We start from the raw sequence: 15905 nt of genomic DNA, 5'->3' as shown, positions 1-15905 counted from the left end.
CTTTGCTTATTTGAGCTGTTCTTGCCATAATATGGACTTGGTCTTTTACCAAATAGGGCTATCTTCTTTACCACCCTACCTTGTCACAACACGACTGATTGGCTCAAACGCATTAAGAAGGAAAGAAATTCCACAAATTAACGTTTAACAAGGCACACCTGTTAATTAAAATGTATTCCAGGTGACTACCTCATGAAACTGGTTGAGAGAATGCCAAGAGTGAGCAAAGCTGTCATCAAGGCAAAGGGTGGCTACTTTAAAGAATCTCAAATATAAAATATATTTTGATTTGTTTAACACTTTTGTGGTTATTACATGATTCCATATGTGTAATTTCATAGTTTTGATGTCTTCACTATTATTCTAAAATGTAGAAAATAGTAAAAATAAAGAAAAATCTTTGAATAAGTAGGTTTGTCCAAACTTTTGACTGGTACTGTTTATTAATTTATTCAGCACCTTGTATATTACTGAGTAGTTCCTGATATTGATATGGGATGGATGTAAGAATTTGACATTCAGCATATATTTAAATTGATAATTGTTGTTCCCTGTACAGTGTTTGAACATGGTAAAATGGGAAAAGACGTACAAGAAACCGTTATCTCATATATTGATGATGACCTTCTACTGCCAACATCATTCCTCGCCTCACAGGAGTAACGACCTTTGTCCTTTGGCTGTACACTGCTGAAGGTGTACTCCTTTAAAGCATTGGTTATTTTGTTGTTGTCTTTGAACCAAGACCATGAACGCACTTCAGGGTTGCTTTGCTGCACCATGCAAGTTAATTTGATTTGATCTCCTTCTTTGATTGTAGAGAGATCCTTATATGTTTCAATGTGCACCCCGACAGGAGCATCTGAAAGAGAGAATATTCCAATTGAATAAAATCTGTGTAGGCTGCCTTCATTGTCTATGTATTAAAAAGTCAATTCCACAATGTATATAAGCATGGATGTGAGACAGAGACTGCCTAAAACATAATTTAAATGAATTCTTCCTTGATTGCATTTCCCTATGATACAAAATGTATATCTGGACTACACAAATAGGGAATATCTCACATTTAACATTTATTGTAACAACGTTTGAGTCGTGGGTCCCATGTTGGTTTACAGCTTTGCAGTAGTAATTCCCGCCCTGTGTAGATGTGATAGATCGGATCAACAATTCTGTTCCACTGAATTTGGTCTTTTGACTGTCTTTAAACCAGGAGTAGGTAGCATTGGGGTGCCCTCTGCTGGAACAAGTGAGGGTGACAGTCTGTCCTTCCTTGACATTTGACACATCTACAACAGCCTTCGTCTCCTTAGGGGCATCTTTTAAAGAGAAGACAAAAAAAGTCAAGTGATCATAGAAATTGCTCAACTCTGAAAACAAGAAGCACAAAACATCAAATCAAATTAGTAGGGTAATTTCTTTGTAATAAAAAATGGTTGAAACAAAAAGAATGGAATGGTTATGATAAGGCTAATCAAGCGCTTTACTCTATCTGTGTCGCTGAAGCGGTACAGATTGTAGGATATCAATTTAAAGGTAATTCCCGATTTGAGACGACATATGCCGCGTTTACCGTGAATGCAGTCTCTGCTAACACAGGAACATTGCCTTTAAATTTCAATCATGCTGTAACGCTGAACTTCCGCGATACGATAAACACAGTTTGAACTAGAAAGTCAGTAATGAACTCACATTCAACCGTCAGCTCGATGCTCTTCCTCACACACTGGTCTTTGGTCCCCTGTGGTTGACAGGAGAGCACCCTCCCATCATCCTGCCAGCTAGCATTAAAGCTGACCGCACTGCTTGTACGGTTAACCTCGTTGGTGTGAACAGGCATTACGGTCTGACCAAGCCCTGTGAACTCTGGGTGTGATCCACATGTCCTTGACGTGAAGCATCGAATGGTCACAGGCTCAGACTCTTTAACTGTTGATGGTTTCAACTTCTGAACTCTAACCTGGCACGGATCATCTACAGTGGCAAGACATCAGACAGAGACAGAACACCATATTGTACATTACCACACTGTCAATCGAATAGCTGTGATTATTTGGATTATTATTGGAAATTGATATCCAGATGTATCTGTAAGGTGAACTTGCCTTCAACTGTAAGATTCAGACCTGCTTCAGTCATCCATTTTCCACTCTTTCCTATATATCTGAATTTGTAGATCCCACTGTCAGTCTTTTCCAGGTTGTTGATGAATAGGCTGCAGTCGCTTTGTGCGGCCCATCCAAAATTCACAGAACCAATGTACTTTACTCTGTCTGCAAATTCAGGGGCAGGGGTTTGGGCCTTCATGTTACCGTTTACAATTGTGCCAGTGAAATCCATCATGGTTTCATTCCACTTTGCATTTTTCATCCAAAACCATTGCTCTTGTTCATCTTTCACCAAGTGGGTAGCAGTGCATTTGATTGTAATGCAGGAACCCTCCTTTGCGGCCAAGTGCTCTCCAGTTATTTTGAAGGGTATTTCAAGATAGCAAAAAGAAACTATGATGGACAAAGAGGAAAGCAAGATTAGAATAGTACAGTTTTTTTGTATGCAATTTTCACAAGTATATGGTATATTTTCACAACGCTTAGTACAAAACTCAGGACAGATTTATCAAAAAGGCAGTTCAAACCTCGAAGCACATTTTCAATAGACTAAGTACAACACACAGAATCGTACAGTCACTTTTTCACCAAACGTCATCAGTGTTTCATCTAGAAAGACATGTTTCACATGTTCATAGAGGGAAATTGCTTTTCACAATGCAATGCTCACATTACTTTTGATATGATTGTCTTCTCATTCGTTCAAATACATTTCACGATTACTTAATCCGACTGCTCTTAATTTATAATCACTTAACCGTTTGGTAAACCTATAGATTTTAAATTGGTCAGTCTAGAACTACATAATTAAAATGTATGTTTGTAATGTATTAACATATAAAGTATGATACTTTAATGTACTATTATGATGATGACTATTCTGATTATATTCACAGTAAGTAAAAAAATATCAGATATTGACAAGATCAGAGATGTACTGTCACACCCTGATCTGTTTCACCTGTCCTCGTTATTGTCTCCACCCCCTCCAGGTGTCGCTTGTTTTTTCCAGTGTATTTATCCCTGTGTTTCCTGTCTCTCTGTGCCAGTTCATCTTGTTTCCCCCAGTGTATTTATCCCTATGTTTCCTGTCTCTCTGTGCCAGTTCCTCTTGTTTCCCCCAGTGTATTTATCCCTGTGTTTCCTGTCTCTCTGTGCCAGTTCGTCTTGTATGTTCCAAGTCCACCAGTGGTTTTCCTGTACTCCTGCCTTTGCTATTCTCTTTTTTTCTAGTCCTCCCGGTTTTCATCCTTGCCTGTTCTGGACGCTGTCAGCTCAGAGGCTGCCTGCCACCTCTGAAAAACCCCAATCACCCAGTCATTTTTTCCCTCTATGTGGTGAGTTGGTACAGCCTATCCCGGCTCCATGAGAACCCTGCTTACCTCCTCTGGAGCGATATTCGGGGAATCGGGGAATTCTTTCTCAGTGCTCACTTATTTTTGAGCTACAGCCATCTTTGTTTCCTTCAGACCAATCGAAGATAGAGTATATCATTACGCTAATGTCGGGAAGTGCGCTCTCCTGGGCTACGGCAGTTTGGGAGCAACAATCTGCCATTTGTGGTCATCTGGAGGAATTTATGGCAGAGATGAGAAAGGTTTTTGAGTCTCCGGTATCTGGGAGAAAGGAGGCCAGTAAACTGCTTGACTTACGTCAAAACTCATGTAGTGTGGCAGACTACGCGGTTGATTTTCGCACGTTGGCCGCCGAGAGTGCCTGGAATCCGGAGTCTCTTTTCGATACTTTTCTGCATGGATTATCTGAGGATGTCAAGGATGCGCTAGCTGCTCGGGAATTACCGGAGGACCTCGACTACCTTATCGCTCTAACCATCAAAATCGATGGACGCCTAATGGAACGTAGGAGTGAGAGGAGGTCTGGTATCGGGCACACTAGTGCACCCGCTATGGCTCGTTCACCTTCGAGGGAATCTATGATGTTTCTGAAGGCAGCTTTTCCGAGAAGCCACCTGAGCCCTCCCGTGAATCTATGATGGGTGAGTTGGATACTCCTGAGGCTATGCAGTTGGGAAGAGCTAGGTTATCAGTCGGGGAACACTCACGGAGGATGAACAGTAATTGTTGTCTGCACTGTGGAGGGGCAGGACACTTTATAGCTACCTGTCCTATTAGGAAACCCTTGTCTTGAGTGGGTACCAGTGCTATGGTGAATCAGACTGGGAGTTCCCTAATTCCCATCACCTGAACACCCTTTTTTTGTGTTTGTGCTGTGGGGAGACCAATCCAAGTCTCTCTGAGTGGTCACTGACTCTGGGGCTGATGAATGTCTTATGGATGCCACGATAACTTCGGAGCTTGGTTTTCCCACTCTATAGGGGAAGTCACCCATAGTACTGTGCCCGTTCAATGACGGGTTTCTGGTAACCACAGTGAGACCGCACAGTTCCTCCTCATTGCATCTTCCCATGTTCCAGTTATTTTTGTATTTTCCTGGCTACAAAAACACAATCCTGTGATTGACTGGATCACAAGCTCCATCCTGGGTTGGAGCCCATTTTGCCATTCCCACTGCCTTCAAACAGCACAGCCTTCCCCAAGTCGTCTTCCTCAGGAGGTTAGACTGTGGATGTCTCTGCTGTTCCCACTGAGTACCATGACCTCCTGGAGTTCTTCAGTAAGGCACGTGCTACTTCCCTTTCCCCACACCGTCCTTATGACTGTGCTATTGACCTTCTCCCAGGCATTACACCACCTCAGGGTCTGTTGTATTCTCTGTATTGTATTCTCTGTCCGGACCAGAGACCAAAGCTATGGAGGAGTACATAGAGGAGTCTCTGGTCACTGGGGCCGTTCGTCCGTCTGCATCTCCTGCCGGCGCAGGGTTTTTCTTTGTGGAGAAGAAGGACAAGAACCTGCGTCTGTGCATTGACTACCGGAGACTTAACGACATTACTGTCAAGAATCGTTACCCCCTACCTCCCCTTGGCGTTTGAACCTCCCCAACCATATTTTCCAAGTTGGACCTTCCAAATGCCTACCACCTGGTTCAGATACGCGAGGGGATGAGTGGAAGACAGCCTTCAACACAGCAAGTGGACATTTTGATTACCAGGTCATGCCATTTGGACTCACCAACGCCCCTGCTGTTTTCCAGGCTTTGGTCAATGATGTGCTTCGGGACATGTTAAACCGGTTTGTGTTCATGTACCTTGATGACATCCTATTTTTTTCCCGATCAGCACAAGAACATGTTCTTCATGTCAGACAGGTCCTTCAGCGCCTCGTGGAGAACCAACTGTTTGTGAAAGCCGAGAAGTGTGCGCTTCACCGCTCTACAATCACCTTTCTGGGATATGTCATTGCTGAGGACAATGTTCAGATGGATCCTGGAGGTGAAAGCAGTAGTGGATTGACCTCTACCAACGTCCAGGGTACAGTTGCAACGATTTCTTGGATTTACAAACTTCTACCGCCATTTCATTCAGGGTTACAGCACCCTGGCGGCCCACCTCTCGGCACTCACCTCTCCCAAGGTACCGTTCAAATGGTCTCCAGCTGTCGGCAAAGCCTTTGTGGACCTGAAGCATTGGTTCACAACAGCACCCATCCTCATCCATCCGGACCCCTCACGTCAATTTGTGGTGGAAGTGGATGCTTCGAATGTTGGAGTGGGGGCCATCCTGACCCAGCAATCTGCCCAGGACCAGAAGCTTCATCCCTGTGCCTTCCTGTGCCATCGTCTCAATCCTGCTGAAAGGAACTACAATGTTGGCAACCGAGAACTCCTAGCAGTGAAGATGGCATTGGAAGAGTGGAGGCACTGGCTGGAAGGAGCAGAGCAGCCATTCCTGGTCTGGACCAACCATAAAAACCTGGAATATCTCCGTACAGCCAAGTGCCTTAACTTCAGGCAGGCCCGGTGGTACGTGGAGCTGCCACGGGGCTCACCAGGCTGGGGAGACATACAGGAGGCCTGATTCTGGCAGCAGGCAGAGAACTCACCAGGCTGGAGAGACATACAGAAGGCTTTGTCCTTGGCCGAGGCACCGGATACACTGGGCCATGGAGGCACACTGGAGGTCTTGAGCTTAGAGCTGGCACAACCCGTTCTGGCTGGATGAACGGCTGACTCAGCCAATCAGGTTGGAGACTATTTTCTTCCAAAGGTGGTGTGGTTAAAGATATGTCCAAACAAAATAAATGCACAATAAAAGGTTTTGAAAATGAGACTTGCTGTGTTACAAGCGTTACCAGTTTGGAGTTTTGTACTAAGAGTTTTGAAAATCCACCTCATACTTCAAAAATAACACCAAAGCAATTGAAACATTTATAAAATGATATGGAATACATGGTTTTCCGTGCACCTGACAGTAACAGTTACAGTGCATTCTCAAAGTGTAAGAACCGACGCTGGAGATGAGAAGCAGGTACGGAGAGTGAACATTTACTTTTGCACAGACATGGAACAGGACAGAAACATCATCAGAACCGGGTAATACAAAGACATACGACAATTAATGCTGAAGCGGGGAACAGAGCTGGGAAACAGACAGATTTAGGGGAGGTAATAACACAGGTGATTGAGCACAAGTGAGTCCAATGAATCTCTGATGCGCGTGACGAGGGAAGCAGGAGTGTGTAGTGCTGGGCAGCCTGTTGCCCTCGAGCGCCAGGGAGGAAGAGCGGGAGCAGGCGTGACAGGAAAGTATTTAGACTCCTTGACGTTTTCCACATTTTGTAACTTTACAGTCTTATTTGAAAAATGATTAAATTAATTGTTTTTCTCATAAATCTACACACAATACCACATAATGAAAAAGCGAAAACGGATTTTTAGAAATGTTTGCAAATGTATTTGAAAATAAAAACAGAAATACCTTATTTACATAAGTATTCAGAGCCTTTGCTATAGACTCGAAATGGAGCTCAGGTGCATCCTTTTTCCATTGATCATCCTTGAGATTTTTCTACAACTTGGAGTCCATCTGTGGAAAATGCTATTGTTGGACATAATTTGGAAAGACACACACCTGTCTACATAAGATCCCACAGTTGACAGTGCATGTCAGAGCAAAAACCAAGCCATGGGGTCAAAGGAATTGTCCGTAGAGCTCTGAGACAGGATTGTGTCGAGGCATAGATCTGGGGAAGGGTACCAAATCATTTATACAGCATTGAAGGTCCCCAAGAACACATTGGCCTCCATCATTCTTAAATGAAAGAAGTTTGGAACCACCAAGACTCTTACTAGAGCTAGCTGCCCAGCCAAACTGAGCAATCGGGGGAGAAGGGCCCTGGTCAGGGAGGTGACCAAGAACTTGATTTTCACTTGGACAGAGCTACAGAGTTCCTCTGTGGAGATGGGAGAACCTTACAGAAGAACAACCATCTCTGCAGCCCTCCACCAATCAGGCCTTCGTGTTAGAGTGGCCAGATGGAAGCCACTCTTCGATAAAAGGCACATGACATTCCGCTTGGAGTTTGCCAAAAGGCACCTAAAGGAATCTCAGACCATGAGAAACAAGATTCTCTGGTCTGATGAAACCAAGATTGAACTCTTTGGCCTGAATGCCAAGCATAATGTCTGGAGGAAACCTGGCACCATGCCTACGGTGAAGCATGGTGGTGGCAACGGCATGGTGTGGGGATGTTTTTCAGCGGCAGGGACTGGGAGACTAGTCAGGATCCAGGGAAAGATGAACGGAGCTAAGTACAGAGAAATCCTTGATGAAAACCTGCTCCAGAGCGCTCAGGACCTTAGACTGGGGTGAAGGTTCACCTTCCAACAGGACAATAACCCTAAGCACACAGCCAAGAAAATGCAGGGGTTGCTTCAGGACAAGTCTCTGAATGTCCTTGATTGACCCAGCCAGAGCCCGGACTTGAACCCGATCAAACATCTCTGGAGAGACCTGAAAATAGCTGTGCAGCGACGCTTCACATCCAACCTGACAGACCTCGAGAGTATCTGCAAAGAAGAATGGGAAAAACGTTCCAAATACATGTGTGCCAAGCTTGTAGCGTCACACCCAAGAAGACTCAAAGCTGTAATTGATGCCAAAAGTGCTTCAACAAGTACTGACTAAAGGGTCTGAATGTAAATGCAATATTTTTTTATTTTTTTAAAAATAAATTTGCTAAAATTTATAAAAACCTGTTTTTGCTTTGTCATTATGGGGTATTGTGTGTAGTTTGAAGAAATAAACAATTTAATCCGGTTTAGAATAAGGTTGTAAAGTAACAAAATGTGGAAAAAGTCAAGAGGTCTGAATACTTTCTGAATGCACTGTATATTTCATATGTAACTAAATAAGATAAAATGTTTACCTACCATTTAACAGCATCAGAAGAACTCTCAAGAAATGGAACATTTCAACTGTTCTCTTGAGTATCATGATTATTACTGGATATCTGTAGTAGAAACATACTATTAGTGTGTGTGTGTGTGTGTGTGTGTGTGTGTGTGTGTGTGTGTGTGTGTGTGTGTGTGTGTGCGCAAAGCATATCTCAGCTGCATATGCCTCTCTGGTTCACTGGTTAAGTAGACAGTCTGAAGTAAACTCTATGCCACACCCATAACACTGCCCTTGATGCTCAAGACATGAAGTGAAATTTTTTCAGCTGTTCTTTTGGTTATTCAATTCCATGCCTTTTTTTTACACCAACAACAGAGACCTATATTGGTAAAAATGTATAATAACTATTAACCTCTACTTCCACACAATCCCGGATCCGGGAGCACCCCCATCAGTAAAAAAGCTGACTAGCATAGCATAGCCTAGCCTGTTAGGCGGGCTGTCCCGACGTCGGTACACTTATGACAACATCCAGCTCAATTGCAGGGCGCGAAATTCAAAATCTTTTTTTTTTTTTTATATTTAACTTTCACACATTAACAAGTCCAATACAGCATTTGAAAGATAAACATCTTGTTAATCCAGCCAACGTGTCCGATTTTTAAAATGTTTTACAGCAAAAACACCACGTATATTTATGTTAGTTCACCACCAAATACAAAAGAGGGCAGACATTTTTCACAGCACAGGTAGCATGCACAAAGCCAACCTAACTAACCAAGATCCAACCAAACAAACCTAGAAACAACTTCCTCAGATGACAGTCCTATAACATGTTACACAATAAATCTATATTTTGTTCGAAAAATGTGCATATTTGAGCTATAAATCCGTTTTACATTGATGCTACCATCATAGCTACAGTCAGAAATAGCACGGGAGTAGCCAGAGTAAATACAGACACCAACGTCAACTACCTAATTACTCATCATAAAACATTTCAGAAAAATATATGGTGTATAGCAAAATGAAAGACAAAGATCTTGTGAATACAGACAATATTTCCGATTTTTTAAGTGTTTTACAGCGAAAACGCAATATATCGTTATATTAGCTTACTGCAATGGCTAACACACAACAGCATTGATTCCAAGTAATCGGTAGCGATAGCACAGCTCGACAGATATATTAAATAGCATCCCAAATTGGGTCCTTATCTTTGTTGATCTTCCATCAGAATGTTGTAAAGGGGTCCATTGTCCAGTACCGTCTTTGTTTGGATCCAGAACAAACTATTTCCCTCTTGAATTAGCAAGCACACTGGCCGTGCGGCGCTAACCTCTCCTTCTTGAAAAAATTCTTCCAAAGCATCACGTCTAGAGTCCCGAATAAATTTCAATAATATAATTAAACTATATTGAAAAAACATACTTTAGGATGATATTGTGACATGTATCAAGTCAAATCGAAGCCGGAGATTATATTCACCTATAACGACAGTTTTCCAGGAGGCAATACAAAGTCGAACTTCGCGCCTTGGAGAAAAAAAATATGGCGGTCCTCTCACTCCAAGAGGCTGTATTCAATCCCTGAACGAGATATTCAAGTCCTTTCTGCTCTCACTTCCGCATGACACCCAGGGGAAGGCGTATGACGTGTTTCTATGGTCCCAAGTGACATGCCCTTTTATAGACAAGCTCTTGAAAAGAGACCTCGCATTTGGAAATCTCACTTCCGGATAGGAAATGGGCTGCAGAAAGAGTTCTGGTTGACTTAGAGAAATAATTCAAACGGTTTAAGAAACTAGAGAGTGTTTTCTATCCAATAGAAATGATAATATGCATATTGTACGAGCAAGAATTGAGTAGGAGGCCGTTTGAAATGGCCACCTATTTTCAGGTTACTCAGTGCTGCCCCTTGCAGCCATAAGAAGCTAGCATAGCGTCACAAGTAAATACTAGCATCTAAATATCATTAAATCACAAGTCCAAGACACCAGATGAAAGATACACATCTTGTGAATCCAGCCATCATTTATGATTTTTAAAATGTTTTACAGGGGAGACACAATGTGTAAATCTATTAGCTAAACACGTTAGCAAAAGACACAACTTTTTTTACTCCACCATTTTTTTCCTGCATAGGTAGCTATCACAAATTCGACCAAATAAAGATATAAATAGCCACTAACCAAGAAACAACTTCATCAGATGACAGTCTGATAACATATTTATTGTATAGCATATGTTTTGTTAGAAAAATGTGCATATTTCAGGTATAAATCATAGTTTACCATTGCAGCCACCATCACAACTCTCACCAAAGCGACTAGAATAACTACAGAGAGCAACGTGAATTACCTAAATACTCATCATAAAACATTTCTGAAAAATACACAGCGTACAGCAAATGAAAGACAAAGATCTTGTGAATCCAGCCAATATTTCAGATTATTTAAGTGTTTTACAGCGAAAACACAATATAGCATTATATTAGCTTACTACAATAGGCAACCACACAGCAGCATTGATTCATGCACGTTAGCGATAGCGAATAAACCAGCAAAAGATATTACATTTTTGACTAACCTTCTCAAAACTTCATCAGATGACAGTCCTATAACATCATATTACACAATACAAATAGAGTTTGTTCGAAAATGTGCATATTTAGCGGCACAAATCGTGGTTATACAATGAGAAAAGTAGCCAGGCTGCCAACAATATGTCGGGAGAAATCTTGGGAGAGGCACCTAATCTAATCGATAACTAATCATAAACTTGACTAAAAAATACAGGTTGGACAGCAAATGAAAGATACATTAGTTCTTAATGCAATCGCTGTGTTAGATTTTAAAAATTAACGTTACTACAACATACAGCGTGCGTTAAAGCGAGACCGCACCTAGATTATTGGCAGAATATCTGTTCTACATTTTTCAACAGAACAACGAATTAACATCATAAATACTTCTTACTATTTGATGAGCTTCCATCAGAATCTTGGGCAAGGTGTCCTGAGTCCAAAAGAATCGTTGCTTGGTTGTAGATTGTCCTCTTCAATGTTCGATTTAGCAGTAAACATTAGCCATGTGGCAAAGACGTGTCCGACTCACTAAAACGCAGGACGATTAAATATCCGAAAATTGCAATATACCGATATAAACTGATATAACTCGGTTTAATATAACAACATTATGATGTCTTTAACACCTATAACGAATAAAAACATGGCCAGATATATCTAAGGCCTATAACCGGAGCGTTCTAGAGCCACAGCCAGATGTCCTTCCTGCGTCAGAGCGAAGTGAACAAAGACCGGACCCTTCGTTCCCAGGCCATTTATAACCTCTCAGTTCTGCCTAGCAACCCCATTTCAACTCTCACTATTCGCTGACACCCAGGGGAAGACGTATGCAGTGCATCTCAACCAATAGAAGACAGGCAGATTTATAAACAGATCTCAGAACAGCTTGCAGAATTCAGCATTCTCACTTCCTCATAGGAAAATTGCTCTAAGTCCAGTTCTGTTTTACTCACAGATATAATTCAAACGGTTTTAGAAACTTGAGAGTGTTTTCTATCCAATAGTAATAATAATATGCATATTGTACGTGCAAGAATTGAGTACGAGGTAGTTTAATTTGGGAACAAAATTAATACAAAGTACAAACAGCACCCCCTATTGAGAAGAAGTTTTTAAAACACATACTTTATAAATAACATATTAATGGGTTAAAGTAGAACTGACAGCGTTGTATCTACTTTGCAGATATGAAACAAACAGATCATATCAGTGAAAAATATAAAATTCACAGTTTATGCTGCAAAACCAACTTCATAAGAGGTTTTAAAAACCGGTAATTTTTGAATCAACATTCCATGACGTACACTAAGGCATTGTTGGCAGAATAGATGGACGCAGTTCAATGCATGATTCATATAATTCACCAATACATTTCTTAGTAGTCCAACAAATATTGCTATCAGGTTGTAAATCACAGCTGGTCTGGTACGTTGTTTGCTGCCTCCATTCGGGATGCACTGTTTCAGTTTCAATTTCTCAATATTTTGGTAAAAACTGACGAATGTAACTAAGGCTGGGAATGTCAACACAATCCAACTAGCAAGGGCAGTGATCACAAGTCAGTCATAACGTGGCTACTAGGCTAGCGTATCTATTTATGGAGCGTGATACATGCCAAAGGTTGAACGTACGTATCGTTAGGATCGTAATTAAATCCATATGTAAATTGTTAGGTTCGTAAGAAAAGCCTAGCGTGAAACATGAAAGGTAAACGTGAAATTTCATCTGTGAACTTTCAAACACCATGTTGTGATTACAGACTAATATTTTAGGATTGAACAAATCTTGTGTTGCAATTCTGATGTACAACAATACCTTTCGGAGTTTTGGCAGTTTCATCTCACCAACAACAAAAAAAGTACACCAAACGGCCTATGAGGAGTTTCACGCAAACAAGCATAACACAGTATAAAAAAAACGTCAGTCAGGGAAAACGGAAAGAGTTATCCTGCACGTTTTCAAGTTAAAAGTCTCCATTCTCTGTTACTCCTCAGTTCAGTTTACTTCACATTAGTTAGCTAATGTAATGGATTTGTTTACCAGCGCAAGTCTAGAAAGCTGTACTATGCCTAGAACAGTGAAGTTTCAGTCTGCTAGGTGTATCGCTACAGCATGGGCATGTCTCTGGGTGACGTGGACATCCCCATGCACGCACCTTATCAAAATATGACTCATTCAATATTGCACCATTCTCTGGACTCTGTCTGTTATCATAGCCAGTAGTATCTACCAGGAATAATGAAACGTACCAGGAATAATGAAACGTAGATTAATAATAATAGATGTTTGGTGAATATATGAATTATGTATGACCACTGGAGTCTTGCCACTAAAATTTGTTTTTAATAGAATATTTTGACATTTCTTTCATCACTCAAAATCTTGCCAAAGCATACTCTGTAGTAGGGGTTAATATGAATGTAAAATAATTTGACATGATTTATATGAATCGGGACATGAACATATGGACTTTCAAATGAACAAAGGAGAGGTTAAATGTAGGCTAAGTCTGGCATAAGCTTATTACCACATTTTACAATAACTCTGTTGCAGTAGTCTTAGGAAGTCTCCATATAGCCTACTTCCTCCATTGCGACACTGCTGCCCAGTTGATGAGCTTGTCATCTCCATGCAGCACCATGCGCCTTCGGAAAAGCACCCCTCAGTCTCAGAAGATGCCTTTCTGGAGGCATGCAGCCATAGAGTCATTATTCCCTAATGTAGGCCTATTTGCCTACTAGCCAAATAAAGTGCAGAGCATGCATGCTACTTGCAACTCGTCCTTCCAACGTATTTGATCATTTCATTCATCCTTCATTCAGTTCAGTCAGTCAGTCAATATGTCATCCATTCAGTCATTTGTCTGAGTTGGGATAGGACCTAAATCAAAGAGAATAGAACAGTCTTATATATTTGTTTATTGAAATCCATGTGTGTATCAAAATGATCTACATTCTCCAAAGTTCTTTAGCCTATCACTTTAATATTTCAATGTTTCCTTTAGGCCTGTCCAAATACAAAATAAGCCTTCAACTTGTAGGCATTGCAATCTAGGTAATAATTTTGGGTACTCGTGTGTTGCGGAATAATTTTGTTACTCTATTTGTGTTTTCTAACTGTTTTTATTATAGGGCTCCCTTTAAAAAGAGACCCCAACCCACAGGCCTCTAAATATAGCCTCTAAATACATTTTAAACAAAATAGTTGAAGAAGCAGTGGCTGATTGGGAAAACAGATCTTGCAATAAGAATACCGTAGCCTAAATGATATTTACTTTCTATTTTGCAGCTCAGGCGGTTATTCTAGACAAGGCTCTTCTGTGTCTTTATCATTCTCACGCAAGTCATTTGCCGAAGGCCCAAGCCTATACTACGCCATCTACTGGTATAACGTCGTTATTGAATGCAATTCTAAAACAAGCTCTCTAGAATTGTTTTTTGGAAATGAAACCGGAAGCTGCAAAGCAACTCTAACGTCTGTGCCAGAGCTGCTTGACTGACTAGCTAACTTCGACTAGCTACGTTCGGTTCATGTCCTTTGCAGATGCCACATTACTGACAAAAGTTTGTATTTCTTAAAAAGATCTGTAACTGAGTAAAGGGAGATGTAAAGTAAGAATTTTAACATATAAATGTTCATTCATAGTCGTAACATACAGATCATTTTTTACCCCTTTTTCTCCCAATTTCGTAATATCCAATTGGTAGTTACAGTCTTGTCCAATCGCTTCAACTACCCTTATGGACTCAGGAGAGGCGAAGGTCGAGAGCCATGCATCCTCTGAAACACGACCCTGCAAAGCCGCAATGCTTCTTGTCACAGACTCGCTTAACCCGAAAGCAAGCCGCACCAATGTGTCGTAGGAAACACCATCCAGCTGGCATCCACAAGGAGTCACTAGAGCGCGATGGGACAAGGAAATTCTGGCCGGTCAAACCCACCCCTAATCCGGATGACGCTGGCCAAATGTTCGCCGCCTCATGAGTCTCCTGGTCTGTAGTGATGCCTCATGCACTGCGATGCAGTGCCTTAGACCGCTGAGCCACTCGGAAGACGTTTATAGATCTAATTTAACATTTACGTTTCATGTTTCACTCATGGCTTTTCTTAAGATATGTATGTTCAACCTTTTGGCAGCTATCTCGCTCCATACTTTTTTCTCATACAGTTTTTCTATGGCTAGACACAGCTAGAGATGCGGGTGTCATTTGCTTGGCTAGCAAGAACTTGAATGACTGTTATCCAGTTAGCATATCTCTTGCGTTCGCAAATTCACTTTGGCTATCTACTCTAATTTCAGAGCACTCTCCTCTGAGTGTGCCAGAGCGCAGAATAACTGATGTATTTATGAATTCACAACACTTGCTGCATATGACCGGTGTCTGTAATTGTAGACAAAAAAGTAATAGATAACATGTAAACAGCCTAACCAGCTCTGCTACGGCAAGTATAATGGTCAGAGTGAGGTGTTCTCTCATTTGTGTCTGGAAGTAGCTAGCTAGCAAGCTAGCCAACTTTAGCCAGTTAGCTGCTTGGTTGGGACAAGCATACATTGGCAGGCAAGCTGCAGGACGAGTGTGCTACAATTCCACATCGTTTATCAGTGCAATTTTGTGAAAAACTTTGAGAGGGTTTATCTAATGTTCCTTTGTTACTGTAGATTTTAGCTAGCATTAGTTGTTGATCTTGTTGTTGATGTGCATAATAACTGAGGGAGAGAGAGACTACCTTTTCATGGATGTTTGATCAATAGGACTGTACATTTCCCAAATGTAAGAGAACTCCCGTGGTGTTTACATATTTGCAGAAATACATTCAGGTGTATTTGGTATCTTTTGGCGAATGAGTTATAATGATCTAAAGTCACGCTGTTGCAACTGCCTGTTAACACACAGTCCAATACAAAGTGAATGATGGCAGGCCCGTGCAGGGTTGCCAGGTCTAACTAAAAT

General features: G+C 41.3%; 1 protein-coding gene across 3 annotated transcripts in view; it reads right to left on the bottom strand.

Annotated features, from left to right (window-relative positions):
* Positions 1–15905, bottom strand: part of si:dkey-24p1.1 (uncharacterized protein LOC556718 homolog) — a 33804-nt gene that overhangs the window by 9454 nt on the left and 8445 nt on the right. Inside the window, exons 1-6 of one of the 3 annotated variants that reach the window (XM_055903517.1) lie at positions 12769–13140; positions 8403–8482; positions 2109–2504; positions 1696–1977; positions 1068–1322; positions 593–862 (exon numbers count right to left, since the gene is read on the bottom strand). In XM_055903517.1, coding sequence (XP_055759492.1) covers positions 593–862; positions 1068–1322; positions 1696–1977; positions 2109–2504; positions 8403–8466 — 1267 coding nt within the window. In that variant the 5' untranslated portion in view covers positions 8467–8482; positions 12769–13140. Of the gene's footprint in view, positions 1–592; positions 863–1067; positions 1323–1695; positions 1978–2108; positions 2505–8402; positions 8483–12768; positions 13141–15905 lie in introns of those variants that run through there. The other 2 variants (XM_055903518.1, XM_055903519.1) reach the window with 2 other exon arrangements.

Source organism: Salvelinus fontinalis, chromosome 38 (assembly GCF_029448725.1).
Source record: "Salvelinus fontinalis isolate EN_2023a chromosome 38, ASM2944872v1, whole genome shotgun sequence".
Classification (NCBI taxonomy): Eukaryota; Metazoa; Chordata; class Actinopteri; order Salmoniformes; family Salmonidae; genus Salvelinus; species Salvelinus fontinalis.
This window is presented reverse-complemented; position numbering and strand designations above follow the sequence as displayed.